Source organism: Neofelis nebulosa, chromosome 1, assembly GCF_028018385.1.
Source record: "Neofelis nebulosa isolate mNeoNeb1 chromosome 1, mNeoNeb1.pri, whole genome shotgun sequence".
NCBI classification, from domain to species: domain Eukaryota; kingdom Metazoa; phylum Chordata; class Mammalia; order Carnivora; family Felidae; genus Neofelis; species Neofelis nebulosa.
In genome coordinates, this window is record NC_080782.1 from 173828366 (window position 1) to 173844367 (window position 16002).

A 16002-nucleotide genomic window follows, 5' to 3' on the forward strand; every position below is an offset into this window, starting at 1 on the left:
TGAACACACAAAATGAACACAGATTCATGTAGAAGATTATCAATGTAATATTTATAACAGCAAAATTTTATAACACAAAATTGCAGGAGAACAGTGCTTAACTTCTAGTAGATGTAGCCATGCTATGCAGCCATCGGAAGTCTTGTTTCCAAAGACAATTTGGTGACAGGAACATGCAGAATATGGTTTCTTCCATGTGCATCAATGTGCTGTACATGCATACAGGCACATTTAAAGGTAGGAAAGGGGTACCTGGGTGTCTCAGTCGGCTAAGCATCTGAATTCAGATCAGGTCATAATCTCAAGGCTCATGAGTTTGAGCCCCACATCAGGCTCCGTGCTGACAGCTCAGAGCCTAGAGCCTGCTTCAGATTCTGTGTCTTCTTCTCTTTCTGCCCCTTCCCCACTAGCATTCTGTCTCTCTCTCAAAAATAAACATTAAAAATTTTTTAATAATAATAAATTAATTTTAAAAAAATAAAGGCAGGAAATAAATGTTACTGTCGATCTATACCGTCCAGCATGATAGCCACTAGCCTCATGTGGCTCTCAAACATTTGAAATGTGTCGTGTGCAACTGGGAACAGAATTTTAAATTAGATTTCATTCAAATTAATTTAAATTACACAATTTCCTATTGCTATATTATATTGTGAGTTCTCACTTTTTTTTTAATGTTTATTTTTGAAGAGTGCAAGTGGGGTAGGGGCAGAGAGAGAGGGAGACACAGAATCCGAAGCAGACTCCAGGCTCTGAGCTGTCAGCACAGAGCCCGACGCGGGGCTCGAACCCACAGACCGCGAGATCATGACCTGAGCCGAAGTTGGACGCTTAACCGACTGAGCCACCCAGGTGCTCCTTCACTCTTAAATTTTAATGGGACACCTGGCTGGCTCAGTCTGTGCAGCATGCGACTCTTGGATTCAGGGTTGTAAGTTTGAGCCCCATGTTGGGTGTATTACTTAAAAAAAAAATTTTTTTTTAATTTATTTTATTATTATTACTTTCACTCTTACACTTTAAAACTGATACTCAGTTCAGTGAGTGGAAAACTTTTAAGTATATTTGGAACAACTTAGGTATATAAATTTAGTTTTTCAAACATAAATTTATGAAAAGTAAATACAAATCAAATAGTTCTGATAAAAATTGATCATGTTCTGTAAGTATAAAATATGCCCCGGGTTTTGAAGACTTGGTATGAAAAAAGAAATATAGAAATTCTCATCGATTGTAATATTTAATATTATTAATTTATTAATAATTGTTTAAATAATTATTGATTTAATATTAATGTTATTCTTATTACATATTAAGATCATATGTAAGATCATTTGGATTTATTGGATTAAATAATATATAACATATTTAAAATGAATTTTACCTGTTTCCCTGTTACTTTTTTTTTTACATTTATATATATCTTTTTTATTTTAATTCTAGTACAGTTAACATAGTGTTATATTAGTTTCAGGTGTATCCCTGTTATTTTTTTTCAAATTTTTATTTAAATTCTAGTTAGTTAACATATAGTGTAATTTGGGTTTCCACAATAGGATTTGGTGACTCGTAACTTACATACAACACCCAGTGCTCGTCACAATACCCTTACTACCCATTACCATTTAGCCCATCCCCCTGCCCACCTCCCCTCCAACAACCCTCAGTTTGTTCTCTATCTTTAGGAGTCTCTCCAGGGGCGCCTGGGTGGCTCAGTCGGTTAAGTGTGTGACTTCAGCTCAGGTCATGATCTCAGGGTTTGTAAGTTCGAGCCCCGCATCAGGCTCTGTGATGACAGCTCAGAACCTGGAGCTTGCCTCAGATTCTGTGTCTCCCTCTGTCTCTGCCCCTCCCCTACTCATGCTCTGTCTCTCTCTGTCTCAAAAATAAATAAACATTAAAAAGAAAATTAAAAATAAAGAGTCTCTCCTGGTTTATTTCCCTCTCCCTCCCCCCATATGTTCATCTGTTTTGTTCTTAAATTCCACAGATGAGCGAAATCATATGGTGTTTGTCTTTCTCTGATTGACTTAGATCCCTGTTACTTTGTACTATGGCCAGCCGAAAACTGAAATCACAAATGGCATACATTATTTTTCTCTTGAATGCTCCTCTCTAGAGGGCCCAGAGAGTAAAGTAGTAAGAATATGACTTTGTTTACCCCACTCAAAGGCTCATAGTTAGAAAGAGATTAGGAATAAATGCAGGTTCTTTTAGCATCATCATTACACGAGTTTATACGATATATACGTTGCTTCTCTCACAAACACAGCTTTCCATTAAAGGCAGTTGTATTGAAATGTGTTTCCCTCATAAAGTAATCGGTTCTGTTTTGAAATGTGATTTTTCTTCCTTCCTTCAGTTTGCCCTCAAAAATAGGTTTAAGCATCGGAGTAAGGAGTTTCCCAAGAGGGAGCACTGGCTGGACTGGGCTAAAGAGAAATATGATGTGAGTGACCGTTATCGCTGCAGTTTTCTTGAGGTCTTCCTCCAGCATGGGGACAGCCACAGTGGCGGTTCGTATGATTAAGGCCACGTGGACAAAATTATCAGTTGTATCCTTGTAAACCTGACTAGTGTTTTGAACAAGACTATGCAAGAATGTGTGTTAATGTTGAGAAGAACTTGATAAACGGTGGGTATAGCTGGAAACAACATTATCTTTTCATAGGTTTTCATTTGGTAGAATCGGTTATTAATTATGCGTGATTGTGGTCACGTAACCAGTGTGAAAACAGAAGAATCAGTGAACAGTGGTGGTGGGATTACATTTATTGGAATTACATTTAAATTCTAGTACTATGCCTTTTATTTATTTATTTATTTATTTATTTATTTAATAGTTTATTTTTATTTATTTTGAGAGAGAGAGAGAGAGCAAGTGGGGGAGGGGCACAGAGAGAGGAAGACAGAATCCCAAGCAGGCTCCATGCTGTCAGCGCATGGATGCGGGGCTCGAACTCACAAACTGTGAGATCATGACCTGAGCTGAAGTCTAGTTGGACGCTTATCCGACTGAGCCACCCAGGTGCCCCTAGTAAGATGCCTTTTAAACTGACATTCGCACTCATTTTAAATAGCTGAGGAATTCTGGGTTTTCTAAAAAAATTTGAGGGAGGATTCTTTGGAACAATTAGTCACCTCCCCGCTTGTCTCTGGTTGCACATGTCTATACTGAAACAACACTGCTGACAGCTGTGAATGACACTGATTCATCCTTCCCCATTTCATCCACAGGAGAGGCTCATCTCTCAAATTAAGATGGTTACGAGGGTGATGTTCCTGTATATCCCGCTCCCAATGTTCTGGGCCTTGTTTGACCAGCAGGTAATGTAAAGCTGTGTGTGTTTCTTTACATCTTTATTTAGCAAAATTCCTTGGGGACTACCATGGACGGGGCAGTACTTAGTATTTAGCTTCTAAAAACGTTTTCTTCCAGTTTCTTTTTTATACTTCGTTTATTTACTAAGTGTTAGATCACACTGAGTTTCTTTAAAAAAAAAACAACAACACAACTCTAGATGGTTCTATCCACATTTCTGTTGCAAAACAATGAAGAAAATCAGGTGTGGTCAGCTTACAGAGCCTTGGGAAAGACTTGATCAAAGTATCTAGGACTCTTACCAGTTAAACCAAGAATAAAGAGCTTTTCTACTGATACAGTGTGCTCAGAGGATGTACAGTATTGCCTTTTATGGGATCCACAGAACATTTAAGCTGAAAAAGGCCTTGATACCTTCTGCTCTAAAATGGAATGCTTGAGCTAGAAGTACCATCCAAGGATGTGAAATGACTACCTAAGTCATTCTGACCAGAGCAAGGAACTCAAACCCAGATCAGTGCCTTGTCACCCTCCTCTTGCTCCCGCAACCGGAAGACATGTGCCTAGGAAGTGTTCAGATTTGGGTTAAACAACTCAATGCGTGAATACTCCGTTGCCAGAGTAATGAGATAGTGTTTCTTCTAGAAACTGCAGCTTTAAAAAAAATTATAAACGCAGGTCCTTTTATTGTACAGGAAGGGTTATTAGAAGGACAAAACAACTCTTGGAAAAAATTTGAGTGAACACATTAATCTCCTTAGTTGTAAATATGGGATTTAGACCAGCATCTTAAGCACAGGGAGGCAGCTTTGCGTGTTGAATAGGAACCAGCTGAATAGGAATCAGATTTGCTCTAGAAGTACACTCATCACCTTCTAGCTGTATGACTGGGGCGGGGGGCGGATTCTGTAATGCTCCTGGAAGGGTAATCGCCCATGGCAAGGCTGTGCGGATCAAATTAGAGACTGTGCATAAAGTGATCCGTGCCTGACATCTCTTAAGAGCTCAAGCAGTGGTGTACTTCTTGACTTTCCATAATGCCTTCTAAACGGAGTTGACAGATTGAAAACTTTATGTGTTCAGTCCTCCATGGAAATAATCACATGTACCTGTATACAGCTCTGAATCCTCTTTATATAAAATAAGTTGAATGTAACTAGGCTGCAGGGTTAAATCCATCAGTCTTTTTTAAAATGTTTATTTATTTATTTGAAGGGGGGGGCAAGGGGAAGGGGCAGAGAGAGAGAGGGAGAGAGAGAATCCCAAGCAGGCTCTGTGCCGTCAGCATGGAGCCCAAGGTGGGGCTCGATCACACAAACCATGAGATCATGACCTGAGCCAAAATCAAGAGTTGGATCCCTAACCAACTGAGCCACCCAGGCGCCCCTGAACCATCACTCTGTTGGTGGATTTCTACTTCAGGACAATCTAGACTGTCAAACATGGCTCTTAACAATAATGATGTTCTTGGAGCGCCTGGTGGCTCAGTCAGTTAAGTGTCTCACTCTTGGTTTCTGTTCAGGTCATGATATTGTGATTCGTGGAATTGAGCCCCACATTGGGCTCTGCACTGACAATGCAGAGCTCGCTTGGGGTTCTCTCTCTCTCCCCCTCACCCACTCATGCTCGCTTTCCCTCTATCTCCCAAAATAAATAAATAAACTTAAAAAAAAAAAAAAGATGTTCTTGAAACTGTGATGCCAGTGAATGTAGAATATCTTACGTGTACATAGCTGCCTCCACCTTATAGGTGATGCCATGCTTTCCAACAGGCCCCAGCCTGTGTCTTTGTATTTCCTAAGGATGGCTGTCTCTCAGAAGAGCGCTTTCTAGATTCTTCCCTGGGCTTGAGAACTATATGTTGTGTTAACCTGTGCAGCAGAAATGCAAGTTGTTTGGTTTTACCCAGCGTGACAATGGAGCTGGAAGATAAACTTGAGGTTTAAATCCCATAACATTTAAATCCCATAACATTTCAGACCTCCTTCCTGCTCTGGAAGAGACGCAACATTGACTTGTAAAACGTTTAAAACTCATGTTCCCAAATGATGCAGTGAACATATTCATTTTTAGGGCTCCAGGTGGACGCTGCAAGCCACAGCTATGAGTGGGAAAATTGTAAGTTCGGGATGTCCAGCTATTCTCCCTCCCCTGGTCACCGCTCCTCTGTTTTAGTCCCTTCACCCTCTTTCCCTTCCCTGTCACGACATTCTTCAACCTCCCCAACTGATCACCTCTGGGAACTGATCAGTGAGAATCTCCCCCCGCTCTTTTCAGGGACTTCTTGAAATTCAGCCGGACCAGATGCAGGTAGGAGAAGATGTTTAAGTTGCTTTCTGAGATCAAAGTACCTTTGAGACAACAGCTAATGGTTCCTCTCCACTCCACCCACAGACCGTGAACGCCATCTTGATCGTCATCATGGTCCCCATTGTGGATGCCGTGATATATCCTCTGATTGCAAAATGTGGCTTCAATTTCACGTAGGTTCTCGGCAGGTTGGGGGTGGGGGTGAGGCCCTGTCAGTCCCAGGGCTTTGCAAATAGACCGCACTCCATCAGCTGGAAAGAATGTCTCCCCTCCCAGCACACCACCTATATGATGGGGTTTTTAAAGAGTTATATTTGAATGAGAGGTCTCTGTTCTGATGTTTCTGGAAATTTGCCCTTAACATAAAAGTGCTGTAAAAGGCAGCCTGAAAAGCTTCTAGTTAAAGCTTTCATGTATGTAGATGATAGAAATGTTAACTGTCATCCAACGTATCGCCTAAGCCACAGTTTCTAGAAATTAAATGTGAAAATGCAAATAAGCTGCGTTATATATATCCTTCCTCATCTCAATCAGAAATAAGAGAGGAAGAGATACTTTTGAACAGTATTTCACAGGGAAGTTAGTTTTGTTTGGGTGGATGGCGGGAAAAGAATGTTATCATTAGCTCGCTTGTGTCTGAGGCTTGTTGAGAGTCACTCTTACTTACGTCTCAGCTCTTTGAAGAAGATGACAGTTGGAATGTTCCTGGCTTCCATGGCTTTCGTGGTGGCGGCAATTGTGCAAGTGGAAATTGATGTGAGTTGCCCTCTGGTCCCCCAGTGGCTTTTCCTGCGGGTCAGGTGGAACGTTCGGAAGGCTTCTTTCTCCGGGGCTGTGGGGATCAGGGGAGGCCAGGGTCTCTGCCGACAGACTGTCCTGGAGCCAGAGAAAATGTGGATGTGTTGCAGGGGCAAAATGGTCCTTTTCAGGCAGTGCGCACTACAGGTTCTCATCACTGTGAAGGGGGCAGCCTGCAGTAGAGTCAGATGGGTGTGCTTCACTTGAGAAGTATGCATGGCGGTGACACGGGGGGTTTCCACTGACACGGTTTATGTAAGGGGAGCGGGAGTTCATGGAACTTGTTTTTCGCAATCTGAACTCCTAGGAAGTCTGGTTAGAAGTTCATTACTCAACAAACAAGAAGCACTTTGAAAATATGTAAATTGTCTTTGGGAAGACGCCTCTGTAATCTCAAGTTTCTAGTGATGTTAGTCCCCACTCCAGTCCACACTCAGTCTGTTGGACCCACAGGGGCACTAAACCAGGTTTCTAGTGCTGTTAGTTTGAGACCAGGCCCCGGAAACGGGCGTTACGTAGTGTGTAAAACAGGAGGTAAACACTCTCCTCCCACCTCTCTCCCCTCCTCCTTTCTCTGTCTCGGTCTGTCTCCTCCCCTCTGTCTCTGTGTGTCTCTCTCTCTGTCTGTCTCTCTCTGTTTCTGTCTTTATCTCTCCCTCCCTCCCTCATTCTCTCTTTTTAAATTTTTTTAAAATTTGGAATTGTGATAAAACATACATTAAAAAATTCACCATCTTAACCATTTCTAAGTATACAGTCCAGTCATGTTAAATACATTCACAGCGTCGTGCAATCAATCTCCAGAATGCTTTTCATCTTGCAACACTAAAGCTCTGGGCCCATTAAAAACAGCTCCCCATCTCCCCTCCCCCAGCCCCTGGCAACCACCATCCCACTTACTGTCTCTATGAGTTCGTGCACTCTTGGTACCTCATCTAAGTGTATTCATACACCAAGTGTTCTTTGCTGGGTGGCTTGTTTCACCAAGCATAATGTCCCCAAGCTTCTTCCATGCGGTAGCAGGTGTCAGAATCTCCTTCTTTGGTAAAGTAGAATCATAGTCCACTGTTGGATGGACCACGTTTTGTTTATCCATTCGTCCGTCAGTGGACATTTGCATTGCTTTCATGTTTTGGCTACCATGCGTCGTGTTCCTGTGAACGTGCGTGTACTCACTTGCTCTGGAACATAGCTAGCTTTGTGCAAAATGAACTGTGGGACTAGTGTAGGCTTCTAGACTAGAGTAGAAAGGATTGCTCCTGGGACGCCAGGATTTGAGAGAGAGCACTACAGGGAAAAGGCAGAAGCCCTGAAGGAACGTGTGGAGGCAGGAGGGCATAGGATACCTACGGAAGGATGTCGAGAGCAGTGTCAGGGCTGTGGTCCAGGCTCCCAAAGTTAGAGGGGATGATGGTGGCCTCCAGGAGAGTAGATCTTACGTGTCACAACAAGATAAACATTCACTTGGGCTGTGGTTACTCTGACCTCCTCAGATAGCAGTCTTCATAACCTGGTATCCTTTGACTTGGAGGTGGCTAGGTAAGACCCAGAGCAGCCTCTTTGTGATTTCTTCCATGTTTTGTACAAGCATCATTTTCTGTGGGTGCCATGAGGTGAACAACTGAAGACTTCACAGGGGAGTTTTGTATCTCAGCCGGTGCGGCTTTCTGTGCTGTAGCAGGGGTGGGGGTGGGGGGATGGTGACTGTCGTGCTAGGACAAGCTTATCTTCAATATGCATGGAGACATCGCTGCTAATCTTCTTTTATTTTGCTCAGAAAACTCTTCCAGTCTTCCCCAAACAAAACGAAGTCCAGATTAAAGTACTGAATATAGGAAATGATAACATGACTGTATATTTTCCTGGAAGCGCAGTGACACTTGACCAAATGTCCCAAGTAAGTAGAAGGGAACTTAACTTCCTTTTTTATCTTCTGACCTGAATTACAATAGGATTTGAAAAAACTGATCTTCTTGACCCTTATGTAATTCCTACAACAAGTCCAGAAGTAAAATGTCTTGTTATCTTGGTCTCATTTTGGCCTCACTCCAGACCAGTGTGCCTCAAACTTTAATGTACATGTGAATCACCTGGGGAGCTTATGAAATGCAGAGTCTTAATTAGTAGGTCTGAAATGCTGCATTTTTAACATGCTCTCTCGTGCATGTATCCACATTTTAAACAGCAAGGATCTGGCAATGGTTCTCTACTAGGGGCTATTTTTCCCCCAAAGGGGACATTTAGTAATTTCTGGAAACATTTTTCATTGGCACAACTGAGAGTGTGCTCTTGGCATTTCATATGTAAGAAGCCAGAGATGCTGACACACAGTCCCACAACAAAGAATTATCTGGCCTCAAATGTCAATAGTGCCAAGGTTGGAAAACCCTAATCTGGATGGTCGCTGGTCTCAATTAGAGGTTCTCATCCTTGGGTCCATACTGGAATCGCCTAGAGAGCTTTGAAAATTCTGATACCTCATAGATTTTGATTTAACTGGTCTCACTCCTGTTCAGCCACGGTTGAGAACCGCTCCCTTATAGCTTATGAAACTGACAATCTCGAAGAAAAAAGAAAATTTGACTTCTGAGTGCTCAGAGCAGCCCAGTACTGATTGTCACCAGGGTTATGGCTTTTCCCCTAAAACTACTCTTTGACCAATGGTAGAAATGATTTCCAGAACATTTATTTTCATAAAATGAAATAATAGTAAAATGCTGTACAAAAAGTATAATTATTGTGTAACACTAAAGAAGTTCATGACAGAGTTCAAAAGAGTGGGTGGGAGGCTGAGACAAACCAATGCCAGCTTCTGCAAGGCTTTTCTTTCTTCCTTCCTCCCTCCCTCCCTCCCTCCCTCCCTCTCTCTCTCTTTCTTCATTCCTTTCTTCTTTCCTCCCTCCCTCTTTCTTTCTTTCTTTCTTTCTTTCTTTCTTTCTTTCTTTCTTTCTTTCTTTCTTCCTTCCTTCCTTCCTTCCTTCCTTCCTTCCTTCCTTCCTTCCTTCCTTCCTTCTTTTCTTTTCTTTCTTTCTTTCTTTCTTTCTTTCTTTCTTTCTTTCTTTCTTTCTTTCTTTCTTTCTTTCTTTCTTTCTTTCTTTCTTTCTTTCTTTCTAAGTAGCTTCTGTGTCCAATGTGGAGCTTGAACTCACCTGAGATTAAGAGTCACATGCTCTACTGACAGAACTAGCCAAGCACCCCCGCCCCGCCCCTCAAGGCATTTTTTTGATGTGTATGAACGTCAACTGGGGATGTCAAATGATATGCCATGGCAGTGTGCGGTTATTCTGCGTGACAGTACAGAATAAGATGCTATGGTATTAACTTTGACTCCTTTTCTCCCGTTATAGACAAATGAATTTATGACGTTTGATGTAGACAAACTGACAAGTATAAACATCACTTCTACTGGATTACCCATCACTCCAGTAACTCATAAGTTTGAGCAGGGCCATCGCCATACCCTGCTAGTGTGGGCCCCCAATAACTACCGCGTGGTAAGTAGTTAGACACCTACAGCTGATTCTTTACTATTTGTGATGTTGGAAACAGCCTGTGAATGGTGTGACTTTCTTTTACCCCATGTAGTATAATTATAATTATATAAGATCATCTTCAAGTCTTCCTTCTTCAAGGGTACAAGTCATTTGACTTCCAATAAAAGTTTGAGTGATAGATGGGAAGGATTAATATTAATTAAAATGTTTAAAAAGAACTTTGGGGCATGATATAGTGGGGGGGGGGCGAGTGCATACAAGTCACACAGAATACATATATGCATTCTTAGCAACTTTTTGAGATAAAATTTTAAATATATCTTTAATTGTATTGGTTATAAAATTCACACTGAGTAATTGGAAAATTAAAGCAGTCCCTTAAAAATGTAGTAAATATATCAGGTAAAAGCAATAAAAATATACACAAAATATTTCATGACAAAACACAAGTTCTTATAAGCCAATCCACATATAAAGAAACTATGAAGGTATAGTTGAACCAAGTGAAGGAGTTGTGGGTATTCTATAAGGTAAATTTAGGTGACCTTCTATAAAACTGCAATATGGAATTAAGACTTCTTGGTCATGTGTTTTATTAGGGAGTTCTTGAGTGACTCATTCCAAATTCTTGGACAGTAGGGTTCTGTGGAACCTCCAGAAAGCAAGCATCAAAAATTGTGGAGGCTCATGTTAACCTTAAAGAAAACCAAGGCCAAAGGTTGGAGCCCTGCACATATAATCATTATGCCCGTGGCTCCTAGGATATATGTCAACGTCATTCTCCTTCTCAAAGGCTGAAATGGTAATCTGAACTTATTCAAGTGGATAAGATTTGAAAATGCTTTCTTTCTCAGGTAAAGGATGGCCTTAACCAGAAGCCAGAAAAAGGAGAAAATGGCATCAGGTATGTATATTTCTTTAAAACTTAAGTTTTATCAGCTTCTTATGGAAGTGATGATTCCCATAATAAAATCCAGCTGTAACAAGGAGAGTATGGGAATTTATCCAAAGAATGTAAGGCTGGTTCAATATTCAAAAAAAAAAAAAATCAATCAAGATAAACTGTCATCTGAATAAAGAAAAAAATCCATATCATCATATCAATGGATGCAGAAAAAGCATTTAATAAACTTCAGTGTCCATTCATGATTTAAAAAAAAAAAAAAACAACTTCAACAAACTAGTAGTTGAAGAGAACTTCCTTACTCTGAAAAAGGACATCTAAAAAACCGAAGCTATCGTTACACTTAACGGTGAAAGTCTGAATGCTCTTCCCGTAAGATCATCCGCACTCTCCACTCCTGTTCAGTATCCTTCTAGACACCAGTGCAATGAGACTAGAAAAAGAAGCATCTTGACTGGAAAGGAAGAAATAAACTATTCCTACTCACAGATGACATAAGTATCTGCACAGAATGTCCCAAAGACTACCAAAAAAGCTCATAGAATCAGTAAGTGAGTTTAGGAACAAGTGTAGAAATGGCACAAAATACAAGGGCAACACAACAAAGCATCACATTTCTATATGCCAGTAATGATTGGAAACTGAAACTCTAAAACTATGCAATAGCTCCAAAAAAAGATAAAATACTAGTTGCAAATCTAATAAAACATGCTGTACAGTTCTATGCATTTTAACACAGGTCTAGATTCATATAAACACCATTACAACCAGAATACAGACCAGTTCCCCAAATCTCCCTCGTGCTGCCGATAGCCAAACCTCTCCTCCACTCCTAGCCCAAGGCAACCACTGATCTGTTCCCACATCTTTATCATTTTTTTGACTATTGCCATATACAAGATTTGAGAACTAAAACTACAAAAGGCTTATGAAAGAAACTAAGAGTGAGTGAAATAAATGGAGAGATATGCTGGATTCATGGATTAGAAGACTTAATATAGGGGTACCAAGTTGGCTCTGTCGATTGAGTGACCGATTCTCGATTTTGGTTCAGGTCATGATCTCAGGGTTGTGGTACTGAGCCCCGCATTGGGCGTTGTGCTGAGGATGGAGCCTGCTTGAGATTCTCTTTCCCTTTCCCTCTGCCCCTCCCTGCTTGTGCACGTGTGCACACAAGCCCTCTCTCTAAAATATAAATGAATGAATGAATGAATGAATGAATGAATAAAATAATTTTTTTAAGTTAGAAAAAAGGGGGGCCTGGTTCACTCAGTTGATTGAGTGTCCAACTTCAGCTCAGATCATGATCTTTGCAGTTCAGTTGGTTAGTTTGAGCCCCGTGTTGGGCTCTGTGCTGACAGCTTAGAGCCTGGATGGAGCCTGCTTTGGATTCTGTGTCTCCCTCTCTCTCTGTCCCTCCCCCGCTCGCAGTCTCACAAAAATAAGTAAACTTTAAAAGGCTTTTAAAAAAATAAAATAATAAAAATAAATTTAAGAAATAAAAGTTAAAAGAAAAGAAGACTTAATATAGTGACAATGTCAATTCTCCCCAAACTGGCCCCTCGGTTTAGTGCAATTCCTATCAAAATCATAGCAGTATTTTTCTATGACTTTTTCCACTTTTATTGAGGTATAAAATGACAAATAAAATCGTATACATTTAAAGCATTCAACATGATGATTCAATATATGTATACATTGTGAAGTATTTACTACAATCAAATCAACACAATCACCTTAGTTACCTTTTGTGTGTGTGGTAAGAATGCTTAAGATCTAATCAGTGCACTTGAAGTATACAATATGGTGTTACAAATTATAGTCCCCATTTGTACATTAGAACCTCGAAACTTATTCCTCTTGGAACTAAGTTTGTGCTCTTTAACCCAACGTGTCCCTGTTCCCCACCCCCAGTCCCTGGCGACCACCATTCATTCTACCCTCTGCTTCTATGAGTTCAACTTTTTTTTTTTTTTTTAAGATTCCATATATATGTGATGCAATGCAGTATTTGTCTTTTTCTGTCTGGCTCGTTTCACTTGGCATGATGTTTCTAGGTTCATCCATGTTGTCACAATGGCAGGAGTGCCTTCTTTTTAATGGCTGAATAATATTTCATTTTAATATAGATATATAGACATAGGTAAATTAGAGTTCATCCAAACTAAAACCCTTTGTTCTGTAAATCTCACTGTGAAGAGAATGAAAAGGTAAGCTACATTCTGGCGTAAAATATTTACAAATCATATATCTAAGTATTTGTATCCAGAATATATAAAGTACTCTCTAAACTCAATAATAAGAAAATAACCCAGTTAAAAAACAGCAAAAGATTTTGACTTTACAACAGAGAAGATATATCCATTGCAAATAAACATGTGAAAAGATGTTCAACATCATTGGCCATTAAAAAAATTAAAATTAAAACCACAGTGAGTTGCATGACATACCTATTAGACGGCTCTAATAATCTTTTTTTAACTGATAATACCAAATGCTGGTGAGGAGACAGAGTAACCATGCTTTGTTGAAAAACAGTGAGGCAGTTTCTTATAAAGTCAAATGTATACTTACCATACAACCCAGCCATCCATTCTCAGATATTTATCCTAAAGAAATGCAAACTTGGGGCACCAGGGTGGCTCAGTCAGTTGAGCATCTGACTCTTGATTTTGGTTCAGGTCATGATCCCAGGTTCATGGGATTGAGCCCTGCAACAGGCTCTGAGCCGAGCATGGTGCCTGCTTAAGATTCTCTCTCTCTCTCTCTCTCTCTCTCTCTCTCTCTCTCTCTTTTTCTCTTTCTCTCTCTCTCCCCCTCCCTCTGCCCCTCTTCTGCTTGTGCTCTTGTGCTCTTTCTCTCTCTCAAATTAAAAATAATTTAAATTTTAAAAATATCTTAATTAAAAATATATGCAAACTTACGTTCACATAAAAACTTATACACAAATGTTCATAGAACCTCTAATCATAATCACCAAAGACTGGAAGTCACCCAAATGACCTTCAGTGGGTAATGGATAAACAGACAATAGACTATAGTACATCCACATAAAAGAATATTACTCAAAAAAGGAACAAACTATTGACATATACAATAATATAAATGAATGTCAAATGCATCATGCCATGAAGGAAGCCGATCTCAAAAAAGTTAGATGCGTACTATATAATTCCATTCACATGGCATTCTGGCAATGGTCAAAACAATTATAAGGATGTGGAAACAGATCAGTGGTTGGGAGTGGAGGAGAGGTTTGGCTATGGGCAGCGCGAGGGAGATTTGGGGAACTGGTCTGTATTCTGGTTGTAGTGGTATTTATATGAATCTAGACATGTGTTAAAATTCATAGAACTGGGGGTGCCTGGGTGGCTCAGTCGGTTAAGCATCTGACTTCGGCTTAGGTCATGATCTCATGGTCCGTAAGTTCAAGCCCCGCGTCGGGCTCTGTGCTGACAGCTCAGAGCCTGGACCCCGTTTCAGATTCTGTGTCTCCCTCTCTCTCTGCCCCTCCCCTGTTCATGCTCTGTCTCTCTCTGTCTCAAAAATAAATGAATGTTAAAAAAAAATTCATAGAACTGTACACCAAAAAGCCAACTTTCTGTAAATACGCTTTTTAAGTAAGATGGAAAAATAAGAATAAGTTGGGGGAGAAATGAGAGTAGGTCTCCTATTTGGCTGAACTCCTACCACCAATCCCTGTTTCCTTGTGGCCACACATTAACAATTTTGGATTTTTGTTTTTACCAGTTACCACTAAAACATGAACTAATGGAGGGAAAAGGTAATATGATTAGTATGATGACTATTAATTATCTAATAGAAATGGTAAAGAAATGGAATTAACTTTTCATGTCTCCTTACCTCTGGTTTATTTCACATCGTTAATATTTGTAATATTTATCATTGCGTGTATTCCATGTGCTAGGTCAATTCTAAAAATAGATTAATATACAGGGTTTCCAGGTTGACTATATAAATATTAGCCACAATGTAATAGAAGTCTGAAAGAGAAGGAAACGTAACTTTATATCCTTGAAAATATATCCTCGGGGCGCCTGGGTGGCTCAGTCGGTTGGGCAACCGACTTTGGCTCAGGTCATAATCTCGCGGTCCGTGAGTTCAAGCCCCGCATCGGGCTCTGTGCTGACAGCTCAGAGCCTAGAGCCTGTTTCAGATTCTGTGTCTTCCTCTCTCTCTGACCTTCCCCCATTCATGCTCTGTCTCTCTCTGTCTCTAAAATGAATAAACGTTAAAAAAAAAAAATATGTCCTCAAATGCAAACGTTCTGAATGTCAAGATTAATTGGAATATTCTGTTATATACCTTGAATTGTTCGGTGGTACTACATCTTGATTGTTTTAATTTTAATTCTTTTTTTTTTTAATGTTTATTTTTGAGAGAGAGAGAGAGAGCGTGGGAAGGGGCAGGGAGGGAGGGGGACAGAGGATCTGAAGCAGGCTCTGTGCTGACAGAGAGCCTGATGTGGGGCTCGAACTCACAAACTGTGAGATCATGACCGGAGCTGAAGTCAGACACTCAACTGACTGAGACACCCAGGTGCCCCTGACTGCTTTAATTTTAAACTAAGGTTTTCCTGCACAACCTTTGTTTTTTCCTGTAACTCACTTGGCCTCTTGTTGACAAAAGGATAAACCTTTATCTCCAGGGATTGGATCAAGGGAATTCACTTTCCTCTTTGAGAACCAACTCTCGAGCATGCTCTTTCATCTAACTAGGGCATTTGCTCTGTAGTCCTGAGATGCCGCTGTCCTCCTAGAATTGTCTGTTTGCCCAGGTTAGCGCCTTTCTTTCTTGAACTCCGTATCATCTTTCTTGGACACCTTTCTTGTTTTGCTAAGACCGTGCTCAAATATCTGACCAAGAAAAGCTGTGAGGTAAATTGCGAGTCCCTGCTTGCCTGGGAGTGCTTTTCTGTTCTCACACTTGGTCACAGGTTAGCCGCCATTGTCTTCCCAGAACTCTAGAATCTTATCTCTGTTGGCATCTAGCACTTAACTGTACTCACGATAGATAGATAGACAGACAGACAGACAGCGTCTGCCACTCTCTGTAGTTGATTTAATTTCGTTTCACCAAGCCGTATCTTCTTTCTCCTTGGTGTGCTCAGGTTTCTCTGCAGTGTAACTGCATGTGGGTAGTAGCCAGCCCTA

General features: G+C 40.5%; 1 protein-coding gene across 1 annotated transcript in view; it reads left to right on the plus strand.

Moving 5' to 3' along the window:
* Positions 1-16002, plus strand: part of SLC15A1 (solute carrier family 15 member 1) — a 57034-nt gene that overhangs the window by 33072 nt on the left and 7960 nt on the right. The window contains exons 10-18 of the mRNA XM_058744287.1: positions 2363-2449; positions 3238-3327; positions 5396-5440; positions 5600-5632; positions 5717-5805; positions 6307-6388; positions 8208-8327; positions 9778-9924; positions 10779-10828. Of these exons, the coding sequence (XP_058600270.1) occupies positions 2363-2449; positions 3238-3327; positions 5396-5440; positions 5600-5632; positions 5717-5805; positions 6307-6388; positions 8208-8327; positions 9778-9924; positions 10779-10828 (743 nt within the window). The remainder of the gene's footprint in view (positions 1-2362; positions 2450-3237; positions 3328-5395; positions 5441-5599; positions 5633-5716; positions 5806-6306; positions 6389-8207; positions 8328-9777; positions 9925-10778; positions 10829-16002) is intronic.